The 20,126-nt window shown below is 35.8% G+C and overlaps 1 protein-coding gene across 1 annotated transcript in view; it reads left to right on the top strand.

The window, feature by feature from the left end:
- LOC131076514 (uncharacterized) overlaps positions 1-20,126 on the top strand; it is an 80,957-nt gene that overhangs the window by 32,314 nt on the left and 28,517 nt on the right. The window contains exon 4 of the mRNA XM_058013745.2: positions 4,891-5,084. Within this exon, the coding sequence (XP_057869728.2) occupies positions 4,891-5,084 (194 nt within the window). The remainder of the gene's footprint in view (positions 1-4,890; positions 5,085-20,126) is intronic.

Raw genomic sequence — 20,126 nt, 5'->3', positions numbered from 1 at the left:
ATATCCATAAGGAACAACCTTCACTACAGGGTATAGAGTGGAAAAAGGAGATGCATAAAGAAGTAGATAAGGCATGTGCAAATTTTTACATTACAACTTTCACTTTAATGCGGCAAAGAGTCCAAACTTCATATTGGGAGTATTTAGTGACAACATTGATAGAAGGAAAGGGTATAAGGTACCCTCCCCAAGAGAGTTAAATGGGAGGTTGCGCAAAGATACTATTGCATATGCAAAAACAATTGTGGAAGATCAAAATAAGCAATGGCAAAAGTTTGGATGCATAATTATTTATGATAGGTGGATGGATTCAAGGAACTTCATCTCAGCAACTTTTTAGTGGCTTCAGATGGTGGGCTGATTTTCTTGAAGTCAATTGATGCCTCCAACAAAATAAAGAATGCAAAAATTTTGAGCTTGATGTTGGAGGAAGTTGTTTTAGAAGTGGGTATACAAAATGTTGTGCAAGTTGACAATGCAATGACATAAGTAGCTATTAGAAGATTGCTTCAAGAGAAACTTTCAACACTCTTTTATGACCCCTTCACAAACGTAAGTGATTGGTGGAAACCCTTAGCCTATTTTAATTCCCGTAGGATATTTGGGAGGTAAAAAGGTAATAATGAATTAATTGTCCAAATAAAGTCACTTTTTAGATGACTTGCATTTAATTAATTATATTTATAAAGTTGACAATTTAAATTCAAAAGTCACTTTAGGTGGGAAAATAAAAATTAATGAAAAATATTTTTTTATTATTTTCAAAAAGTGTATAAAGAGAAGAATTGAGAGAACATTCATCCTTGGCATTTCATTTCAAAACCCTAGTTGTGTAGATTGAGCGCTTGTTCAACTTCTACCCTAGGACGAATTAAAAAGTGACTTTGTTAGAGCCCAAAATATAAACTTAAATTATAAAGTCATTTTAGGTGGGAAAATAAAAAGTTATGGAAAATAATATTTTATTATTTTCAAAAAGTGTATAAAGAGAAGAATTGAGAGGAGAGAATTCATTCTTGGCATTTGCATTTCAAAACTCCGATTGTGGAGCTATTGTTCAACTTCTGACCTAGTACGAAAACCCTATAGAAAAGATTGGTTTCAGGGACATTAACCCTTCTATCCAATTTGTGGTGGATTTACACAAGATTCAGAGGTGTGCTTAACATTGGAGATTTGTGTTGGAGTGTTAAAATATCATTTTCTAGATTTGCTTGCTTGGTTTCTAGTGGGTTTGTAGATTGAAATTGGTAGTTTGTCAAAAAGGAGAAATCATTTGCTTGCAAATAAAATTGAAATATATTGGTGCAGGATTGTATGCCAGACATAATATTTCTGAAATAAATATTTTATGATAACTGTTCATGGCAACCAGCATGAGTGATATTAGTAGTCACAAGTATACGTGAGGAATTTGGGAGCCATAGACCAGAACGTATTCCTTAAGCGGCAGGCCACACCCTGTAAAAAGGGCAGCAATTGAGATTGTTTTGTTTTAATTGCTAAGGAGTGATGTGGAGTATTTGGAGCTGCTGCTGAAGTGTTAAGGGGACATGGAGCCTTCATTTCCCTAGGCAAACCACCATACTTGGAATTTGCTGAAGTTTGTAGAGAGGCACAACTCAATTATGCTGTTTGAAGCTAGAAAATATCTATTCTGCATTATATATATATATGAAACTTATTCTTATCAATATAGTAAAAATTATATCAGTCTACTGAATCAATAGAGTGTGATTTCACGTTGAACTATTAAGGAAAATCTTTGTTTCGAGCTTTCTATATTATGGACATTTTGTTAAACATTTGTTGAAATACACACATAAAAGAGAGAAGAAAACATATAGTTGAATTATCACAGCATTTGTCAGTTGGCAATTTCATCAAACAATTGTCCAAATGCAAGGAACATTAGCTTGGCACTTTACAGTTTTGGACCCATTGCCTTAATCTTCTTTTGGAGGACATAGACAAAATTGATCGGGTGTGACTGATTGTACAAGATGCAAGGACATAAACAAAATATGTTTATGATCACCCTTGAGTTCTTAACTTGATGAGTGATCTGAGTGATCACACCAAGGGGAAAGAGCTTGTTCAATTGAGAGTCATAAAGTTCACAACTAATTTTTTAACATTGCAAAGCATTTCTAGTTTATTAACATCCTTGAATAAATTTTTGTGAGTCAAACATGGCTAGATTTAACATATTCAAAGAGGATTGATGGAGAAAGGACTGCAAAGATAGTTTTTAATGATATTTTTGTGAAGAGAGCTAAAGAGATTGTCTAAGTAACTTCAAATTTCAAATTGGATCATTTATTTTTAAATTTTAAAAGTGTTTAGTTTCATTGTAACTTTAATTTGTTTGTACTTTGTAGGTGTCAGAGCCATTGGTGAGGGTTTTGTGCTTGGTTGATGAGGTGCAAAACCCAATGGTAAAGAGGCCGTCCAAAGCTATTATAAAGGGCTTGCAAGTAGATTTTCCCTCATTTAGGAGATTACTGATTGGAGGTGGAACATTTAACTTCTCCAATCTATTCATGCAATAGGGTACTTCCTCAACCCCAAGTTTTCCTTCTTTGTTAGCTTCGTGTGTGCTAATGGGGAGGCTATGAAGGGCCTCTCAACATATATTGAGAGAATGACACCCAAGTTTGAGGTGAGAGACCTTATCATTTTATAGTTGTAGAATTATAACCAAGCTAGGGGAAGCTCTTTTCTTCACCACTAGCTATTTGAGGAAGATCTACCTAGACACCAAGTAAGACAAATTGAAGTCTTATATCTTAAAAGTTACAAATTACAATTTTCAATAAAATACTGCTTGCTTATAAACTCTTGAATATATTATTTGTGGGTTCTTGGTGAGAAAAAATGTGGTGGAAATACCCAAAATCTCCAAAAGATAGCTCTTTGAATGTTGTCTTGTCCTTGTAGCACTTTTGGTTGTGAGCACAACTAGAATTTGTTTGACACCATTCACATGAAGAATTGTAATAAGTTGACTCAACAAGGCTTCAATGACCTGGTGTTTGTGCAATACAACTTTTAGCTTCACACAAGAAATGTGGAGGACAAATCAGAGTAGACTATTGATTTGGATGGGATTGATCCTTATAGGGATTGAACCTTGCAAGATGAGATTTTTTATTTTGAGAGGAAAGCTATGGAGAATATGATTGTAGAAGTAAGAGAGACTAGATTGTCATTTGATGACACTAATGTGGTAGAGGGTCTTGCCATCTAGAAGTAGGGTGGAGCCATGATGTAGCCTTTAAGGTTGAGCGAGAAGTTGCACTTGGGTGTGAGGACTAGACCTGCCCACCTCCAATTTTTCACTAGTATGGGGGAGAGGAAATTTTAATGTAAAATCTTGCAATTTGCAACTTGTCTTAGATATACAATATATGATGATGCTTTTCAAGGACAACCATTAAATTTATAATAGTTATCAGCTAGCTGTTGTATCTACATGTTCATGCAAATTTTTACTGCATTTGTCATCAAATCTAATAGAAAGTACTTTCCCATGGTTTTATAGACTCGTATGATACATTTAGTAATTGGATTTTGCAAAAAAATGTGTTTTAAAAGAAAATTACTTTTTTAAGTTGTTGAGTTTTGTCGAGTCAGAAATTTTTGGTTTGTTGAGTCTAAGTCAAGCTCGAATTTGTAAATTGTGTCTAGCTATCTCCTTCCACTCTTCCTTCATATGGTTGTTCATAGTGGGTTGATTTTTTTGTTGTTTTTGCTCCTAACTACGGCTCTGATTCCTACTTTTGCTTGGAGTCAGACTTTAGCTTTGAATTTGCATTGATGGAGTCTCTTTGGCTACTCCCCTTATTCATTTTCTTTATTCTCTTTGCTCCACCAACCTTAGAGACCATTTGTTGTGCTGGTCTTGACCACATTGTGGTCTCTTCTTCCCTTTGTTGGAGTCTACAGGCATTATTGTTTTTAATTGGACATATTTAAAGGAACAATGCTAGTGTTTACTCCTATATCTAATAAGACTAGTACTTGCAATAATGAACATAAATTACAATGCATAATAGATAGGGTAACATAAGTATAACTTTGTTCATGAGATGTACTTACAAAGAAGTAGACCAAGGATGATCAACCAAGCATCATAATAGTTTCTCTAACCACAAATTTTTTTATTTAAAGTACTTGATGGTTACCAAGTAGAATGCAATTGTCGACAACTACTAACAGTTGATTCCTAACAACTACCCACAAGCCAAGTAAATATCACATAGTTAGAGATAAACAAATTAATGAAACATTACAAAGTCATTTTTATGCACTTCACATAGTTAGAGATACCCACATTAATGAAACATTACAAAGTTATTTTTGTGCTAACCAAAAATATAAAGGACTTGGCTGATCAAAGATTCTTTTCTTAGATGTACCTCTTAGTTAGCTTCAGTAAGGCATAAAAAATTATCTACAATAATGTGTTGAATACATGCAATGCCAATTATTTATAATTCTAGAAAGTGCATAAAACTCAGCCACTGTGGTTGCTTACTGATTGAATTAACTTCCAAAATACAGCTTAATGTGGCCTTGGTGATAATTTATTGTTATCTTTGAGCATACCATTTTATTCCTATCACACTAAGCACATCTGTACTTGTTTAAATGTCTTTATCCTAGTAAGACTGTACAAGTGACTGTTGTCGAGCTGATTTGAACTTCTGACTATATATGTGATTTGGTGGGTTAGTTTCCTTTTCTTTTCTGCATTTTCCCCACATAAATGGCATTAAGATTTTGTTCATGATTCCCTATATTTGTAGATGCTTCATGAGGAGAAAGGTCATTGATATATCTTGCAATTATATCAAGGATAATAAGTTTAACAAGTTACTTTTCCAGGTAAAGGAGTTGGGAATCTATATTGTCAATTGTTCCACCATAGCAGAGAAGTTGGGGGTTTATTTTAACAATTTATGGACTCTCACGTCTCTTAATTCATCTCTTTACACCAAAACTCTGTGGGATAAAGAGTGGCAAGTTCGTAGAAAGGTGCCCCGTTGGTCGCATTTCATCCACCAGAGGCAACGTTGCAAGTATGTATTTGTAAACAGAGTAATACTCTATGTTTTGTTTCTATTGAAGTGTGAAGCATATTTTGTCCACCTGTTTTGGAGTACATTGCATCACTGCAGAAATGGTATTAGCTTGTATTTAAGAATATAGCATTAATAAATGTGAAAATTGAATGCATCAAATAGTTTGAACAACTTTGAAGTATAGTCATTTGCATATAAATTTTTTGTGGTTCAAAGGATATATGTAACAAAGCAAAGCCTGACAATTCATATTTTAATAAGAAATTACCATTTTAGGTACACTTGAGTTGGCCTAATGGTGTATAACTTGTACTCTTGAAAGAGAGGTCACGGGTTCAAACCTTGCAGGGGGTAGAGCATGCACACCTTGTTTGTAACACAGTTAGGTGCCTCTTGCATGGAGTACAGGGCCGTCCCATATTACTATAAGCCACCTATAGACTCAAAAATAGATCACTCGGTACCGTTGTAATGTCCCTTACTAGTAATATAAGTATCAATATATCTGCCTGGGATAAAGATAGAAAAAATAAATCAGAAATGAAATCATTGCTCATATAAAAAGAAATATCACATTAAAACGTACAAAAATTACTTTTTACAGATTATACAGATGCAGCGGAAACAAGGTTTATTCAATTGTAATTTATATGATTTATAACATTTTTGTCTTTAATAACCATAGTTGGTAGCACAAGGAATGATCCGGTTAGCCCATCCATCCCAATCTGGATCCAAAGGCAGTCATGATGCCCCTTTGGCTTACTATTAGTGGTGTGGGACTTATCCCCCCAATTCATTCCTTGTCCCACCTTTAAATTAATTAAGCCAGGGTAGTATCAGACTGTAGAGGGGCTTAAAGGTTGTCAGTCTCAAGCCCAGTAGCAGTCATATGCCCTACTGGCCTACTGATCTTAATCCCCGCAATTCATTCCTTGTCCCACCTTTAAATTAATTAAGCCAGGGTAGTATCAGACTGTAGAGGGGCTTAAAGGTTGTCAGTCTCAAGCCCAGTAGCAGTCATATGCCCTACTGGCCTACTGATCTTACATGGATCAGTAGGTAAACAACTGAGACAGACATCATCCTCCTCTCCCAATCTCTCTACTTTCCTGGAAGTTTAAGTGAATTTAAATATAGATTCATCTTTACTGTTTACTGTTATTGACACAAAATAATGCAGTATGTTTTGGTTCAGACATATAACTAATTTGTTATTATTCCAGCAGTACATTTTACCCTATATATATAATATATATAATTTTATACATTATACCAGATGATGAGAAAACGAAGTCATTAGAGAGTGCCCTTAAGCCATTTTGGGGTTTGACTTTATTAATAACCTATTTATGAATATCTGAATATACCATAGAGTTAGACGTAGTGGGGAAGATGGTTACTTCCTATTCCTCATCAGTTTTATTTCTGTTATAACCATTTAAACTTATCAGATTGGGATTGCTTGTACTCATAAATACATATATGTCATTTTAATAAAAATAGATACACAGCTCTGTCAAACATATAAATAATTGCATTTACAGTGTTGTACGAGTTTAACTGATAGATGTTTACGGTCTGTTATCAGAACACATGAAACCGACTAATGCCAACTACCCGTTGCATATTACACCCGGGGATCTAGTTACTGTGCAAATTACAAACGTTTTTTCAAAACCATTTGGCATAATTTCTGAGTATGGCGACATACCTGGGGTGATTGTCTTGTTGTCTGATGAATCAAAACTGCGATTAGTTTCACTCCCGCAATATTCAATTCTCTTTCTTCCTTTTCCGTATCCCCTCCCTAATTCACCAAAACCCGATATATATATTCCTTCATAAATCATATTAGAAAGTCACGACTAGTCAGAAAGATGCATGTCTTCCTACGATTGTGACTTTTGTTTTAAACACCATAATTAGTAATCGATGCTTAATACTTTAGGCATCGTATATAATAAACTCCAAGTTATTTATTAAATTAAGAATAATGATTAATTGAATTAGCTTTGTCATCATTAAATTAATTAATTTAATTTAAGACAAAAAAAATCTGAAATCTGGAACAGAGATTGTATTACGTAGATGTTAACATTTTGTACATTTATCATGGGACATGACAACCGTGGGCTATAAAAAGGATCCTTTCCATTTCCATTTCTGATTCATCGTGGAGAAGAAACCTTAGCAGGTGAAACATTAGGTGTCATTGTAATGTAGCATCACATACTCTGTTCCATAGGATTTCAAAGTCTAAATGTTTCATGATTCTACTCCATCACCCATAACTTAGTCTCTCATGACTCTGTCCCTCCACTATATAATGCTAGTTAGATTGTTTGTTTACACTTCAAAGTTCTTGCTATTCGAAGTGGATGAGTTAAGTTCAGAACAGTTACAAACACTTGACATCACTTGTGAATGATGAATAGACAAGGCATTGGATTTTTCTGTGAGAAAAAGATGTGGAAAGGATATATTTGGTAGATACCTATATTAGCTCCATATAAAATAAGGTTTGACTGAACCTCGGATCTTTGATTTATTGGACCAACCTGCGGATCCCTGGTCAGCATCTTGAATGTGATGGCAGCACCTCTTTTTGTTTGCTAAACTTTGTTTTCCAGGCCACGTGCTTGAAAATCATGATCAACATATATATTAGAATTTAGACCATTGTAGTGGTAATTTGATCAGACATTGACACTACTTGTCATGAACTAGATCTTTAGCAGGTTTTGGTCTTAAGTATGCTTAAATTGTCATGTTAGAGCGTAGAGACCCTAGGGCCTAGTACATAGAAAGCATGCTACTCTTTGAATATTGTAGGATAATATTACTATGGTGTATCAATTCAAGATCATAAACCTTCACAATCCATAAACTTTGTCAAGGAATAGCCTATGAAAGAAACAATTGTGTAGTTGCTTTTGAAATCGATGTTTTGGGTCATAATACTTGTCTCATTGTCAAGATGAATTTATTAAATTGAAAATTTGATCTTCTTATATAGATAGCTTGTTGCGAGAAAATTGAGGTAGGGAAGACCTTTTCCAAAGAAGAAACTATTTAATTAAATGGGCATTGCAACAATCTTATACTAGTTTTTTTTAAATTATTTTCTCATATTTTTCTCTCAAACTGCCATGTTGATCGCTCATCACTTCTTGACAAGCAATTGCTTCCATTGTGTCATGTTCTTGGACCAAATTTGAAAATTTTCTCTCTATTTGACTATTGGTTGAACCACTTGCCCTAGTGGATGAGGTGACTTGATTTCACAACTTGGTAGAGTGGTATTATTTGGTTTCAGTTTCCCCTAGTCTTTGTCTCCACTATCTGATCTACCGATATTGGAGTGGTGCAATTACAGTTGAACTTTGCGAGTTGAGTATTTTTCTTCACCTGAAGTGTCAAATAGTGGTGGGGAATATGGTAGAAGAAAATCTACATTGAAGTCAGGGTGCAATCTGAGGTAGGGAGGAAGATTACTTGAAGAGTTAAGACATTTTCTCCCACATCTGATGGGGTACACTGTAAATCTAAGAGATCTATGTTTTCCTGTTTGGCCTATTTAGTTTTTGTTGTAAATGCAATCATACCTTGATGCATGATACTATTTGTATTTAGCATCGGTCTTTTGTAGATTGCCATGAACATGCTTTTGAATATGTCAAATTCATTCAACAAATTCTCTTGCTTTATATGATTTTTTTGCACATGGAGAGTAGTCAAAAGTGATCCTAGATTTGTTGTAACTAGATCTTAGCATTGCCTAATGTTAATATGTCGTTCTTTTGAAACATCAGAATCGCCATCTCACAAAATTTGTCAATCACCACACACAATCTTTGCCTTGCTTGGTTGTAGATGAGATTAAATTCATTGAGATGGACTTTGTTGTTTGTTTTGCACACACGCCCCTGTTTCAGGGGACCCCGTGTTTGAGTGCGGTCTGCCTGATAGAGATAGATGCCCAGGATTGAAAAACCTCTACAAATGCCAGGAGAATCCCCTTCACAAACGATGAACAAAGGTCGAGTTTGGGCGTGTTAATAAGTCGCATTTCGGCCTAAAAGCCACCTTTCCTTTTGTCGAGTGAGGGGAAGCAAGAGTTCGCATTTTGGTCCTAGGGGCCGAAAAGTCTCGAGTCGGCTAAGGGTGAATGATAGGAAGTGTCTTTGAAATCACAAATTTTTGTTCAAAACGTGGAGTTCTTTCAAAAGTGAAAAGGGGCGTATAAAGGAAACTCTGCATTTTCATTCATTTTGTGAAGAACAAAGAACAAGGTTTGGCCCTTCCGGCATTTCCTCCAAAATCACGCATTTCCTCCAAAATCCCGACTCTGCATTTCCAGCATCCCTGATGATCTCGAAAATCATCCCGAATGGTATCTAGGGGCCAAGGCGAAATAATCTCTGGTGTTTAAAAAGAAAGGTTTCCATTCATCTAAAATAGCCGATATTTTTCCTCAGGGGCCGATAAAGAAAAGAACAATGAAGGGAGGGGGGTCGATTGGATAGTTCACGGGCTTGAGTCAAATGTTTTTTCAAAGTCTCCTGTTCAATGCCGAAAATATCCCAATGATAAGCAAAACGTAATACTTGGAGGAGTTGATAATGTAAAGTTAAATGAAATAAGGGAGAAAAGCGCTTCTTGCATTTTGATTGAAAAAGCCGAGTTAGGGTCGAGTTTTGCAAGCTGACATTTTCCCCCAAGTGCAAAATTCGACATTTCAATAGCGTTGCTTGCATTTCTCTTGGGAATCCTGAATTTGCACCCAAGACCGAACGATTTAAAGTCGGGCTTTTGACCAATTTTTAAGGATCCAAGCTAGCAGGTCGCCCAAAATACCGAGTTTCCCCAAGACAAGAAAGCCTTTTGGGATTTTTTAAAATTTTTTTAAAAATAAAGATGGCAAAACTCGGCTCGTTGGAATGCTTTGAGAGGCCGAGCTTGCATTTTCCCTTAAAGGCCGAATTTTCACTAAGCTCAAAGGCGATAGAAAATGAAATAATGGGTCGAGGGGTTTATACGGTATGTTTAAGATCCGAGCTCTCATTTTGGCTTGCAAGGCCGAGTTCTTCCTCCAAGTTGTGCGCTCAATAAAAGTAAGAAAAAGATAAAGGGAAAACATTTTATAAAGAAAGAAAGGCACTTTGCATTTCACCTCGCAATGCCTAACTTTTACCTTTAAGTGGCATAATTTTAAATAGAAAATGAAATAAAGTGAAGGGATTTTGAATTGTTTTAAAGGCAAACATATTTCATTAACGAAGTTCGACGAAAGCATTTAATATTTGTTATAATTGCTTAAATTTTTTGAGGTGATTAATTCATGTTGAACTTGCTTGTGCAGATCAATGCCGCTAGAAAGAGTCAGGGAAAAACCTGAAGTGCAAATTGAAGATAGGATCATGATTGAGCTGGGTGATGAAGATGATGACGCATAAAGATTACCACGGGTTGCAGAGCCAAATGCAGAACAAAACCAACAAAGCACCTTCGTCACCACCGGACAACAAGTTGAAGCCCACCAACAAGGTTGAAGACAAAAGAACACATAGAATGCTACAAGTGTATGCATTCTCAGAAATACACAGCTAGAATTGATTTCAAAAAATCAGTTTGTAAAACTGAATTGTTTCAATGTAAATGGCTACTTGTGGGCCCCCGTTTAATGTATTTAAAACATGGGGGTACACAGGTCAGTTATTCCCAACTACCTGATTGACCAAATTGATGTAGAACAGTGGTCAGTAGTTGGGGAAGTAGTTGAGGTGTGCAGCTGAAAAGTTAATGGGTATGGGGGTGCATACCTCCTAGGTATGGCCTGTTAATGTTATAGCTTTTGTCGGATTAAAATAAAATCATTATGTTTAATTAACCATGCACCGAACCCTTCATTAACCCGATAATCATTATCGATTAGAGGAATCGATATTAATCATAGCGATTAAATCAAACATTGCTCATGTTATATTATCGTTGTTATCGGTGTTATACTATCGTGGTTATATTAGCGAACAGACTGTATCATGTAGAGGCATGCCTCTACGTGGACTTAGTCCACGTAGAGACATGCCTCTACGTGGACATGCCTCTCCATTCACATACTTATAGCTTTTCTGGTCTGCATTCGGAAAACACAGAACATACAAAAACCAGTGCCACTACAAGTGCAGTCATCTCTCCATTACAAGTGCTTCAATCCTTCATCGTTTCAAATCGAACTTACCTGTTCATACCGTAGTAAATCAGAATTAGTATTGAATCAAGGAGTGCATACATCAAATAAAGAAAGGTATTATAATCAGATCTCATTTCCTTAACATGTTATCAAAGCCACATTGAAAATAATACCAAGAGCAAATATAATTACATAAAATCCAAATCACCATCAAGAAGAAAATAGCAATCATGGTGAATGGACTTAGATTTGAAGACAGACTCGAGGGTGCCACAAATTTCGTCTCATGGAAACTCAGATTAATGATGACACTTAGAGAACAAGAATTAGATACATTTGTGGAAAATACCATATCTATACCAGATGATGAAGATGAGAAAATGAGCAACAACAAAGCCATGAAGATCATAGTAGATGCAGTAAAGATCATATAGTTCCTGCTATATCAAAGTGGGACACTGCACATGCCATGTTTACCTTCCTAGGAGACATGTATGAGATTAACAACACCAGCCGAGCTCTCTCACTAAAACAACAATTGCATCATGTAAAAATGAACAAGGGTGAATCCATTACATCTTATTTCATAAGAATAACTAACTTAAGGGATCAATTATCTACAATTGGACATGCAATTGATGACAAAGAATTAACAATGTTGGCACTCAACGGACTTCCTAAATCTTGGGAAGCCTGTATTCAAGGGATAAGCGCACGATCCAAACTTCCAAAGTTCGATCAACTAAAAACCTACTGCATTCAAGAAGAGTCTAGACTAACAACCAGAGGTATTGGGCTAAACAATACCAATGGAGAGATTCAAGTACTAAACACAAATTCTCACAAGAAAGGGAAGAAAGGAAACTTCAAATGACAAAGGGGAAGAGACAACAATAAACATTCATTCAAAAGAAGGAAGGACATGCCTAAGGTACAATGCTATAGATGTGACCAATATGGACACCTTGCCATGAAGTGCCCGGAAAGACTCAAGAATCAAGCCTCATTAGCTGAAATCAGTAAAGACAAAGATATAGAGAAAATGATATTCTTTTCAGCCCTATCAAGTGAATTAATGACTAGCGGGAATACTTGGGTCATTGACAGCGGAGCATCTCGTCATATAACGAGATTCATAGAACAACTGGATAGTTCTGAAGAAAACTCAAATGAGGAAGTTACCATAGGAGATAACTCCACATACCTTGTGAAAGGAATCGGGACCTGTACAGTTCATCTAAAATCTGGAGTTTCTCTTCAACTAGCAGGAGTACTATTTGTACCAGGCATCAAAAGAAATCTGGTTTCTATCTCAGCCCTTGAAGACAAAGGGTATCGAATCACCTTCTTGGATGGAAAAGTTCTAACCTGGCCTAAGAACTCAAACATAAAGAAGGCATACACAATAGGGATTTGGGATGGATGTTTATACAAACTTTGCAATTTTCAAACCCAAGCCTTAACTCATGATGTTTCCACTACTAATGAAATATGGCATAGAAGGTTAGGGCATCTTCACTTTCGTGCCCTACCTTCCATAGAAAAACTTGTTACAGGACTACCAAAATTAAATCAAGAACACCAAGGGATATGTAAGGGTTGTGTTTTAGGTAAGAACTCTAAGGGGACTTTTTATTGTAGTGAGAACAAATCCAAAAATATACTTGAACTTATTCACACTGACTTATGTGGTCCAATGACAGTACCCTCCTTAGGGGGATTTTTGTACTATGTTATTTTTGTTGATGACTACTCCAGGAAAACCTGGATTTACTTCCTAAAACTTAAGGAATCTAATGAAGTACTATTGAAATTTAAGGAATTTAAGGCCTTAGTTGAAAACATGACTGGGAAAAGAATTAAAACTCTAAGGTCAGATAATGGGGGAGAATATATCTCTAAAAACTTTAAAGAATTTTGTAGTACAGCTGGGATTAAGAGGGAGTACACTGTTCCCTACAACCCTCAACAAAATGGGGTAGCTGAAAGGAAAAACAAGACCATAGTAGAAGCAGCCAAGGCTATGATGCATGATCAAAACCTTCACACCTCATTTTGGGCTGAAGCCTCTAACACCATTGTTTATATACAAAACAGATGTCCTCATTCTATTCTTGACAATATAACTCCTGAAGAAGCATTCACAGGAAATAAGCCTAACTTAAGTCACTTAAGAATATTTGGTTGTCCAGTCTACATCCACATTCCTAAGAAGAAAAGATCCAAACTAGAGCCATCAGGAAAGAAAGGGATATTTGTTGGTTATAGTGAAACATCCAAAGCCTACAGGATATATGTTCCCGGTCAAAATATAATTGAGCTTAGCAGAGATGTAACCTTTGAAGAAGACATTGCATTCAAAATTTCTAAAAACACTAATGAAGCAGATGATGAGTCTTCTCAAGACATGACCGAGGATCCTGGCACTGAGATTCAGAGGGAGATACTTGTAGAGGATAATGAACCAATGAATTCTACTCCTAAACCTCTTGAACCTGCTACTAACAGAAAAAGACCACTCTGGGCAAGGAAAACAATTGAAGAAGCGGAGATCTATGCTGCACCCAAGGGGACATTTAGAGAAAGCAAGAAACTAAGAGGTTATTTAAACTATGTTGCTCTTATGAGTGAACTCATTAAATCCGAACCTTCAAATGTTGAAGAAGCCCTAAAAAATCAAGTTTGGAAGGATGCCATTATTGAAGAGTACCAATCCATTCTGAACAGTGATGTCTAGGATATTGTGCCTAGACCTAGAGGAAAATCAGTTGTTACATCCAGATGGCTATTTAGAATCAAACATGCGGCAGATGGAAGCATTGAAAAACACAAAGCTAGATTTGTTGCTAGAGGGTTCTCTCAAAAGGCCGAAATTGATTATGAGGAAACATTTGCTCCAGTCGCTCGGTACACTTCAGTAAGGACCATAATTGCTATTGCCGCCTCAAAAGGATGGAAAATACACTAGATGGATGTAAAGACTGCATTTTTGAATGGTATCATAGAAGAAGAAGTATACCTAGAGCAACCTCTAAAGGTTTCACTATTCATAATAGTACTTCTCATGTTTGCAAATTGAAGAAGGCTCTCTATGGGCTCAAACAAGCCCCTAGAGCTTGGTATGAAAGAATAGATAATTACCTCATCAAGTTAGGATTCTCCAAGAATGAAGCAGATCCTAACCTCTACTTCAAAGTAACAAATGGTAACATGTTAATTCTCGTCCTTTATGTTGATGATTTATTAATCACAGGTGAAGATCATCTAATCATAAAGTGCAAACAAGATCTGGCTTATGAATTTGATATGAAAGATTTGGGTCTCCTACATTACTTTCTGGGACTAGAAGTATGGCAAGAAGACAATTATATCATACTGAATCAAGGTAAATACACTATTGATATTCTAAACAGATTTGGAAAGATGGACAACAAACCCATGTCAACACCCATGGAAACGAATTTACATAAACTAAAAGATGCAGCCTCTGAGTCAGAATTAGTCGATACTACTCTCTATCGACAGATAATTGGATCACTGATGTGCTTGGTAAACACCCAGCTAGACATTTGTTATGCAACAAACGCTCTCAGCCAATTCATGTGTGAACCCAGGAAAATACACCTTGTAGCAGCAAAACACATCATGAGGTATCTACGTGGAACTATTGGACTAGGACTAAAATATGATAATGTAGAAATATGTCTTCACAGATATTCTGACTCAGATTGGGCTGGTAGTGTTGTTGATCGTAAAAGTACTTCAGGATGTTGTTTTAGCTTGGGATCTGCCTGATATCTTGGTTCAGCAGAAAGCAATCTTCAGTTGCTCAGAGCTCCACGAAAGCTGAGTACATTGCAGCATCAATGGGAGCTCCATAAGCAGTATGGTTGAGGAAACTACTGGTAGGATTGTTTGTACAATCCATGCCCCCTACTATTATACACTGTGATAATCAAAGTTGTATTAAGCTTTCTATGAATCCGGTATTTCATAACAGATCAAAACATATTGAGATCCCCTACCATTACATCAGGGATATGGTGGAAAGAAATGTTATACAATTGAAATATATCAACACGGATGAACAAACTGCACACATCTTAACCAAGCCTCTCTCCAACTTAAAAGTGAATCACTTCAGAGGTAAACTTGGTATGGTAAAAATGTAATTATATTTTCGAGGTTGAGTCTTAGTAATGTCTTAATGTTAAAAGATATCTATGTTATTTTATCATGTGAGTTACTACATGATTCCATAGAGACATCATGGAAGGTGACAATCTTTCACTGATGTCTGATTATGGTTACTATTGTAAGGTGACGATCTTATAAATAGTTTAACCTGCTGTCATGATGGATATTATATGAATAATGTCTATGGAGATCATGATAGTGTACATATCTGAGTTTCTAAGATATGGCATGATGGATACTATGAGATTTAGTATCAATGGAGACATCATGTGCAGATATCCTCCTTGATAGGCATCATGGGACTTGATGCCAGTGCACATATCAAGGAAGATATAAGTATGGTGAATATCCTATGGTTGATATTCTTAAATGTACCATACTTTAATGATACCGTAAGGTAACATTTAAATGATGAATAGATATTGCCATCCCTTATTTTTACGTTATCATATTGAGATGATCATTTCCTCTCTCATAACTTGAGAATACAGTTTACTGATCATACCACAATCCTCCCTAGCTAAGAGGGAGTGTTAATGTTATAGCTTCTGTTTGATTAAAGGAATTGATATTAATCATAGCGATTAAATCAAACATTGCTCATGTTATATTATCATTGTTATCAATGTTATACTATCGTGGTTATATTAGCGAACGAACATGTCTCATGTAGAGGCATGCCTCTACGTGGACTTAGTCCATGTAGAGACATGTCCCTACATGGACATGCCTCTCCGTTCACACACTTATATCTTTTCCAGTCTGCATTTGGAAAACACAGAATGTACAAAAACTAGTGCCACTACAAGTGCAGTCATCTCTACATTACAAGTGCTTCAATCCTTCATCGTTTCAAATTGAACTTACCTGTTCATACCGTAGTAAATCAGAATTAGTATTGAATCAAGGAGTGCATACATCAAATAAAGAAAGGTATTATAATCAGATCTCATTTTCTTAACATGGCCTCCTTGTCTCCATAAAGTTGTCAAGCTTCTAGAAGGCAGATTGCAGCGTTTGGATGCAGTCAATCCTGGCCTTTCATTCAAATTGTAAAATCTATAAAAGGTAGAGCCTCTCTCATTGTAAAGGGTTAGATTTTAGTAGTTAGACAACTAGAAGTCACAATTTGTTAGATCATTAGGAGTTAGAAGTAGCAGATTAGGAATAGAATAGAGTTGTAAGAAATTGTTGTAATGACAGTTGGAATCAATATACGAACATTGAAACATGGTGTTTGTTATTTTGTTTTTCTGTTGTTTGCATGGTTTCCCTTTAGTTGGTTAAGTAGAGTGCGGGGATTTTAATGGTGTAGTGTGGGGGGTATTTGATGCATTTCAGGCTCATACCATTGGGGACTTGCTGATTGTAGGTCACCGTGTATGGTTAGTCTGAACCCAAAACTGTGCTTAGTTCAACTATAGGTATTCGTCTTAAGTTGCGCCAGAATTGGGTGCCTAAATGAGTATCTCCAATCTGAAAATCCTTCATCCCCTTGGAGCTTGCACTGTTCTTGTCGAGTTGTGAGGGTGTCTATGGAAAAACAAGAATTAGTTTATGGAAATCTGTCTACCCGCTGCATTAACTGTTATTGTCACTATCCTTAGGATCCCTAAACCCTTCCCTTTTTTTTTCCCAGTTTGAGAATCGCAGCATCGTCAGATGTAAACCAGCTTGTTGTAAACGTAAGCCTCTTGTGTTACCAGCAAAACACATCAATCATTGAGCTATCCCGTAGTCAAGACCTAACATTTGGAACCTTGAGGTTGTCCCCTTTGATCATCTAAAACAGCATTAGGGATTTCCTTACACAAGAGAGGATAGGATACTTAGCATTCTATTCTGCGTTGACCGGAGAGAGTTGGTAATCCGACTTTAGCCACGTCAACAGAATTCAATCATCTATCAAATTTGGGTGTACAATTTGTGTTTCTTGATCATATGTTTGGCAACAATGCATGTGGTGCATGTCTTGACTTCATTCTGCATCTTCAAGTGGTAGAAGTTTGTTCGTAATATTGCTAGTCTTCTCAACCTTGAAATGATCCATACTACTTGACTGAAATGTGCCTCTTAGACGTTTTCATGTTCTTCTAACAAAACATAGAGATGTGCCAAATGACATAAATGTCTATCCTGCAACGGAATGTCAGAATATAATTTTCTTGCAATCAATGCCTCATACACACGCAAAATTAGGATTACAACCATATAGTTGGAGCCAACTTGCCGCATCATGTCCATAAGAGACTATTGATGATAATGTTGTAATTAGAGGACAGTTTAGAGTTGAGACAATCAAAAACCTTATTGGCAATCTCTTTTTTGTGCTTGATACTGAGATGGAAGTGCTGTAGGTAACTGGATCACTTATGGTGGTCATTCTGCATTTTGCTTTCAGTTCACATGAATTGGAGAAGCTTGTGATCTTTGTGAATGATTGTCTTTTTCCCCATAATGCGGTTTCAATTGTTGACATGCTTGGACAATGGCATAGATCCCTAGGGGATTCACATGGTAAACCAATGTTATAGCACTTCCATTTGTGGCATATCAAAAAATAAACTATGCCCCTAGTTTTCATTTCTACCTTTCAAGTTGAACTTTTAATATTATGACACCTCAACTGGGCTACTAGAAAACATACCCCATTTTTTTTGTTATTACATAACTTGATTAGTTTATCTAGCTGGGAAGATGGCAATTGATGACAAAGTTTGTGCTCGTTGGCAATTCATTTTGACCTTCTTGCAAGTAACATTCCAATCGTCTTAGGTTGTGAGTAGCATCAAGCTCCTAAACTCATGGCCGATTTCATTGTTTATTTGGGCTCCATCATTTAATTTATTTGTTTGATTTCCTCGTATAAGAGGTTTGAGCTTGGATCTTTTGACTTTGGAATTGTAGTTAGTTATTTGAGAGTTGTTTCAAGGTAGAATTTCTTGCCTTTAATTGGGTTCATAGTGGAAGACCAATTAAGTAGAATTTCACTATAAGTCTTTCCAAATTTTTTTGCTTAAGAGCATGTTGTAACTTGCAAGAATATCTACTACTTGTATATTCATCATGATTCTTTTCTCAGGATAATTAGCTAAAGCTACTTGCACATCTTTGAGCTGATTGACCAAAGGTGTTGATTTTGAATTCAAAGAGTAGCACTAGCCAAAAGTTTTAGTACACATTAATCCTAGAGCATTTGTTATGCCCCTTATCTTGAGTATGAGGTTGATTTGCTATTGTTGGTGGACTTGTGGACTCTGCTTCCCCATGCACTTAGTATCACGAACCTCCAATCCCTATTCCCTGCACACTTAGGCATGCACTTTCATAAAACCTTGTCATTCGAATGAAGGATTTCACCCTTTGCCATGGCTGACCAAGAATGCCATTAATGGGCCCAAATTTGAATGTGATAAAATGGTGGGAAGCTTTGGAGCCTAGTTTAACTTTATGTGGCATCTATCTCCTAACCTTTGGATTAGCTTTGTGTACTTTTGGGTAATTGTTCCTTTTCAATCTCATGCTTTGTCCATTGTTGTCATTGATATTACTTCTTTTGTTCAAATCTAGTATTTTTGGTAATATGAATTTGTTGTTTTTTTTCTTTAATCAATAGATGGTTGTAATGTCCCTAGCCGGGATAACACAAACCCTATTATTTTTTAATGATTGAGATTCTAATGTGGGCAAGGTGAGAGAATATGTAGTTGAGATGTGAATAATAAGCTATTTATTTCACTTAATGGTTTACAATTCATACAGAATTGGAAGATAAATATAATGGAATTTGGCAATAGGCCTTCTAAAGTAAAGCATGCAACTATCAAATTGGAATAAGAGAATACGAAATGTAGTTGTTACACCATCTAATCTTTGTTATAATGCCAACACAAATATTAATGAGGGATCTAGCAGTAAGAACTTCTAGAATCTACTTACATTATCAATGGAAAATACAAGCTTGTGGCAATGCCTTTCAAAATGAAAGACAAACAATACATATACATTAAAGATAAGTATAATTTGAAATAAACACCATACATATCACCAAAAACATTAATATTCAAATACCCTTATTATCATCCAGGGTTAATTTTGGAAACCTAATTATCATACCAAAAATATTTATAGCCTATGTCATAAGGTTTGAGTTTGTGTTGGTGTTCGACAATAATAAAATTCAGATGGAGTTTGGCAAGGGGAAAGAATTTGAAAATACTAATTGTGATTAAATTCATTTCTATAAAAAAAATTAAGAAAGAATATATCCAAAATTATAAAAATAGTTTAACATTGCTAAATAGATTTGAAATCTTTATAAAAAGATAACTCATATAAATCATGATAAACTTATCGAAGCTAAACCATAAGAAACATATGAAATCACGATTGCAAAGATGTTTTTTTGTCAAGTGAAGTCTTGAAGCCTTTGCAATGGCCACCTAGTCACCACTCAACTGAACCTCACAATGCAAAATTTACTGTTGATCGCAAAGATTTTGTGGGTCGCACTCCTGACTAAAATAGAAATGTCTTTGTTATGATCAAATTTTAAACAATCTTGAATGATCCTCAACCTTAAAATGAACTCTTAACACTTTAAAAACACACTCATTTCATTGGCAAGCACGTGGAGCCAAAATCAC

This window comes from Cryptomeria japonica, chromosome 3, assembly GCF_030272615.1.
Source record: "Cryptomeria japonica chromosome 3, Sugi_1.0, whole genome shotgun sequence".
Lineage (NCBI taxonomy): Eukaryota > Viridiplantae > Streptophyta > Pinopsida > Cupressales > Cupressaceae > Cryptomeria > Cryptomeria japonica.
Note: the sequence above shows the minus strand (reverse complement) of the source record. Positions and strands in the feature narration are given on the sequence as shown.